Below are 6,000 nucleotides of genomic sequence, written 5' to 3' on the forward strand. Positions count from 1 at the left end.
TGTACTATTTGTTATGACCTTCTGCCTGCCTGACTATTCCTCTGAACTCTGATCTTGTACCTTGCTATTTCTGATATCCTGTTGCCAAACTCTGCTCGTTCCTGGACTCTGTATTTGCCTCCTGATTCTGTACTGTGCTACTCTGATATTCCGTTGCCAAACCCTGTCTGATTATTGGATTCCGTATCTGCCTCCTGAATCTATACCTTATCTGTCTGTGTGTTAACGACCTGGCTTGCCGACCTCGAGAACTGGCCTTACCGTTAAAGGCAGTTCCCAGACCTGTTAGTGACACCCTCCCTCTCGGGTGTCACTCACGCTCTGTCCTTCCTACCTTCAGCCTAGCTCCTCCCCCCTGGAGAGTCTAGGCCATAGGAAGGAACATACTTCTGGAGAAGTACTCAAAGTATACTGTTGCATCTAACACTCACTTGTTCTCTCTGGTGTCCAGAGGTTAGTAGATATATCTGATTATCGGTGATACTGCAGATCACCAATAATCAGGTATATTCTGTATTGCTGGTGAGACTGCAGTTCACCGGTAATCAGATCCTCTCTGTGTTACACCGATCGTTACACCTACTTGTCCAAGTATATGATTTTGCCCAAAATCGTAAACGCCGATAATTCTCAAGCTCCATTGGTTACAGGTGGCTGTATCACCAACCAACCAATTGGGAGACAGCCTTTCCATTCAAGCCAATCACGGCTTCCATTGGTGCAGAGCCGCATGGCCAATAGGCGGCAGCCCTCGCTGCATAAACACGCCCACACTTGTTGCTGAAACCCAAGAGAAGCTGAAAACGTGTCTGACACTTCTGCTGCCCGTTGGATCAACTGTATATACATCACCATGGCAACAGGGACATGAGCCCTCTGCTGTGCATGCACACTGTCCCAGTTTGAAACATTATGTATGGCTCTCACAGAATTACATTTAAAAATACCGTATGTGGCGTTTATGGCTCTCTCAGCCAAAAAGGTTCCTGACACCTGTGTGTATTGCGGTCCATGCATGCCTGATTATCACGCCCAAACGCAGCCCTATCCTAATGTTCTCTCCCACCTGCACCTTCTTCACTGTGCACTGCACATCATCCCTTCGCACCCGTCCATAGTGACAAGAGAGTGTTTCTACAACCTCAACCATGAACTGTCGCCTAAGGGATTGTGTCCAGATCCCTGCTGGGCGACAGCAATTGTATGGGTTTACCCAGTTTAAGATAAAGCCACATATAAATATGGCGGCAGCTGGCCATCGGACATTAAATAGACCACCATTAACTAACATTACTAACCACTCATGTAAAAACCCATAGTTCATAATTGTGCATTATACAGTTTACAACTGCAGTGTTCTCCCCAGCCTCTTTTAGCCGGGTGCTCCGCCCGGCTAATTTTGGTAAGCACCCGGCTGTCATCAGCTTGCTTCCGCATCCTCCTCCTCCTCCTATGTTGTAAGCAGGGCTGTGGAGTCGGTACAAAAATCTTCCAACTCCGACTCCTCAGTTTAAGAAACCACGACTCCGACTCCGGGTACCCAAAATGGCTCAGACTCCGACTCCTCGACTCCGACTCATTAGTCTAATACTTAACAGGGCTGTGGATTTTGTACAAAAAATCATCTGACTCCTGACTCCTCAGTTTATGAAATCAACGACTCCGACTCCAACTCCGACTACGGGTGCCCAAAATTGCCCCGACTCCGACTCCAAAGCCCTGGTTGTAAACAGGGTTGCCAGAGCCCTGCATTACCCCGTTGTGCCCCTCCCGGCCACTTTTTCATACCACTCAGCCGGAAAAAAAAATTGGGGAAAACACTGACCAGGGCTGTGTTTATTATGGGTGCAAAATTGGTAATAACTCCATAACAAATAAGTCGCTGTTAGAAAAGGTAGAGAATACTGGAGGGCAAAGAAAAAAGATACTATTTCAAATTATCTAAATTGGCATATGGACTGTAATAACACAATAAGACTTTTCAATACTTAGAACAGAATAGTAACAAATATAATACTAAAAACACTGCTTCACTTCCAAATTATGCACTACAAGTCAAACCAAACCTTTCTTAACTAAGACACATACAACTTAGTGTATATTTACAACTCTTAACTTTTCATAAGCATGGAAATGCACGTGTGCGTTTGCAATGTACATAATATGCCGCCAGCAACTCCTTACATATAGATTATAATGCAAGTCTCAATGTATACAAACATCCAGAGGACATTCACGCGCTAATCACCTCTATAAACAGTGCGGAGGACACCACTGCACCATCTCAGAGCCGCCATCTCTGCACAAGGCTGCCGTCTGTTCCGCCTTTCTTTATGTCTCAATATTTCCGTGCAACCGGAAGCTAAAACGCTACAATCACTATGTGCATGCACGCGTATTACATATATAAGCATTGCATGACTATATTTCTATGTAAAGTGGTTTAATTGTGATTTTAAGTTGCATTGACTGCAGGCAATGATTAAGACGGACGCCCGTGGGGTCCTCGGCCTGTAAAGTCCCATTACCCTCCTGACAGCATGACCGAAGCATGGAACTAGCAGGCATGTGTAAACCACGTGACGTAATCAGGAAGGCAGGGCTGGAAGGTGTAACGGCCATGTTTGAAAAGGGAATTTTGCTGCTGCTGCTGCAGCTGCTGCTGCTGCTGCTGCAGCTGCTGCTGCTGCTGCTGCTGCTGCTGCTGCTGCTGCTGCTGCTGCTGCTGCTGCTGCTGCTGCTGCAATTCGTGCCTGTTTTGTTTTTGCTTGCTTTTTTTTTAGGATCTACATGCTTCGCTATGGCAGTGGTCAAAAATCACGAGATGAATACGAAAGTATATGTTATCTGCTAGAAACATATTTTACTACTAATTACACTGTCTCTCTTGCGAATGAGTTATCAAAGGTACATGGGAAAAAAGCAAGCTCCAAGATCTGTGGACAGTAGAAGTTTGGCTCCTCTTTTGCCAATCAGGTGCTTCAATCAATCATACAAGGATACTGTACATAGCTCCCAACTGCACCTTTTTCAGAGGAGCAGACCCTCTTCGGGAACCAAATTCCTCAGTTTTAAATGCTAATAGGAAGAAGAAAAACTAGTGTCAATAAAAAGGGCCAGTGTGCAGTGGTGCTCATCCGGATACCCGAACTACCCGGATATCTGAACGTTTTATCGGTATCTGACCTCGAATCTGGATTCCGGATAGCTGGATAAATCCGGAATGCGCTATACGAGCTAACTCGGATACCTATTAGGAATCTGGTCGGATACTTAGTTTGGGTATCCGAATCCGGATAGCGTAACGGAGATGACGTCATTGAGCCAATCAGAGGGCTCCCAGCCGAAGCTCTAGCAACCAATCACAGAGGGGAAACCTGACCAGCCCCTCCCGTATATAAGGCGGGCGCCATGATGAGAATCTCGTCCTTGCTTGTGACTGCACACTGAGAGACATCTCCAGTGGTGTTGGCTAAGCAAGTGCTGTATTACAGTTATAAACCTAGCATTTTGAGTGCGCTAAACACCTGTACTACACTATTATTTTATTGTTTTTTAGTTAGCTAGCTTGTGAGCGTGCGCTCCCGCAGGGGCTCCAGTGTGTGCTCCCGCCGCCGGCCGTTAGCCCAGCGATCAATGAAAGGGATTATAGATCCCTTTCATTGATCGAAACCCCCCGCAGAAAAGCCGACAGCGTCTCATCAGACGCTGCGGTTTTTCTGAGTTCAAAAAGTTCCCCGTCTTAATTCTTCTTCCTGGGAGCGAGATCGATCGCTCCCAGGACTTTTTGACTGTAGTAAATAGTAAAACTACACCCACATCCACTTTTTATTAAATAAATACATTTTTTAACATTTAAAATTAGCTGTTTACCTCCCACATCAAAAAATACCCAAATACATTTTTTTGTAAAAAAAAATAAAAAAAAATTACAATAATAATAATAAAAAAAAACATAAATAGTTACCTAAGGGTCTGAACTTTTTAAATATGCATGTCAAAGGAGTATATTAATATAATTTTTTAAATTATGAGCTTGTAAATAGTGATGGATGCAAATTGAAAAAAATACACATTTATTTCCAAATAAAATATCGGTGCCATACATTGTGATAGGGACATAATTTAAATGGTGTAATAAGCGGAACAAATGGGCAAATAAAATACATGGGTTTTAATTATGGTAGCATGTATAAATTTCAAACTATAATGAGAAAAGCTGAGAAATAATGATTTATTTCAATTTCTAAAAAGCCCAAATGGTGGCGGAAAAAAAAGATATAGATCAATTCATTGTGATAATTAGTGATAAAGTTATTGGCAAAGGAATTGGAGGTGAAAGTTGCTCAGATGCAAAAAATAAACAACCCTTCGGGCTTAAGTGGTTAAAGTCCAAGTAGTAAAGTCAGCAGTTCTGCCGCTTCAGTGTTCATTCCGCCGCTAGCCACTGGCCGTCCAGCTGTTAGGAGGAGTCACTCTGCAGAGGCGCAGCAGCGTGTAGCAGCCATTTTCCAGCAGGTTCGGCAGAGCAAATTGGAGGAGAAAGATGCCGAGCCTGTGATGGAGCTGATGGTGGATGAGCAGGCCACCACCAGCTCTACATCAGAGACCTACACCCCCACCAGCACTCCTGTTCGCAGGAGCAGCAGCAGCCGCCCAGCAGTTCCTAGGGACTCGGTCATCATGTCGACCTCAGCGGGCAGCCAGTCCTTAGTGGTCTCCTCTGCTCCCTCCTCTGCTTCCCGTGCAAGCAAGAAACGCCACCAGACCCTTTTGAGTGAGTCCTTCATAGTCAGGGCTCAGCCTCCCGGTAACCGTCGCATCCGCCAGCTGAACAGCTTGCCTGCACGGGCCATGACCTCCTAGCTCCAGCAGTGTGCAGTGCCGTATTGGACAATCTCCAGCTGTCACTACTTATCACGCCACTATCAATAGCTGCATCTACTGTACTAGAGTGACCAGATTTTTGTGTGTACAACCTGGGACAAGGCGGGGGGGGGGGGGGGGGACGGCGCGCGCAGCACGCCCCGGCGAAAAGTGGGGGGACTGAGGAGCGCGCAGTGACGAAGACTGGGGGTGAAGGTTTGCGGCGAAAAATGGGCGTGGCCATGACATTGTATGGGCGGAGCTAACGTAATGATGTAACAGCGAGGCATAAGAAAGCAGTGTTTACGCCATGATGTGGTCAAACGAGACTTTGCATCATGGGTGTGCAGAAACTGTGTGACGCTAATAGTATACCGTAACCACAAAGCAGCAAACATAGCCATCTATGACCATTAAATAATAAATGCAGTAACAGTTACCCCGGACACCAGAAAATAAACGCAATGGGCAACATGTCAGTACAAAATAAACGCAATGCGGGCAACATGTCAGTACAAAATTAACGCAATGCGGGCAAACATGTCAGTACAAAATCAACGCAATGCGGGCAAACATGTCAGTACAAAATAAACGCAATGCGGGCAAACAGGTCAGTACAAAATAAACGCAATGCGGGCAAACATGACAGTACAAAATAAACGCAATGCGGGCAAACACGTCAGTACAAAATAAACGCAATGCGGGCAAACATTTCACCAGAAAATTAACGCAATGCGGGCAAACATTTCTCCATAGAATAAACGCAATGCGGGCAAACATTTCTCCAGAAAATAAACGCAATGCGGGCAATCATTTCTCCAGAGAATAAACGCAATGCAGGCAAACATTTCTCCAGAGAATAAACGCAATGCGGGCAAACATTTCACCAGAAAATAAACGCAATACGGGCAAACATTTCTCCAGAAGATAAACGCAATGCGGGCAAACATTTCTCCAGAGAATAAACGCAATGTGGGCAAACATTTCTCCAGAAAATAAACGCAATGCGGGCAAACATTTCTCCAGAGAATAAACGCAATGCAGGCAAACATTTCTCCAGAGAATAAACGCAATGCGGGCAAACATTTCTCCAGAAAATAAACGCAATGCGGGCAAACATTTCTCCAGAAAATA

The 6,000-nt window shown here is 45.2% G+C and overlaps 1 protein-coding gene across 1 annotated transcript in view; it reads right to left on the reverse strand.

Annotated features, from left to right (window-relative positions):
- Window positions 1–2,345, reverse strand: part of MRPS5 (mitochondrial ribosomal protein S5) — a 182,621-nt gene extending 180,276 nt beyond the window's left edge. Inside the window, exon 1 of the mRNA XM_068279589.1 lies at window positions 2,249–2,345. Coding sequence (XP_068135690.1) covers window positions 2,249–2,297 — 49 coding nt within the window. The 5' untranslated portion in view covers window positions 2,298–2,345. The remainder of the gene's footprint in view (window positions 1–2,248) is intronic.
- Between the last annotated feature and the right edge of the window lie 3,655 nt (window positions 2,346–6,000).

This window comes from Hyperolius riggenbachi, chromosome 4 (assembly GCF_040937935.1).
Source record: "Hyperolius riggenbachi isolate aHypRig1 chromosome 4, aHypRig1.pri, whole genome shotgun sequence".
Lineage (NCBI taxonomy): Eukaryota > Metazoa > Chordata > Amphibia > Anura > Hyperoliidae > Hyperolius > Hyperolius riggenbachi.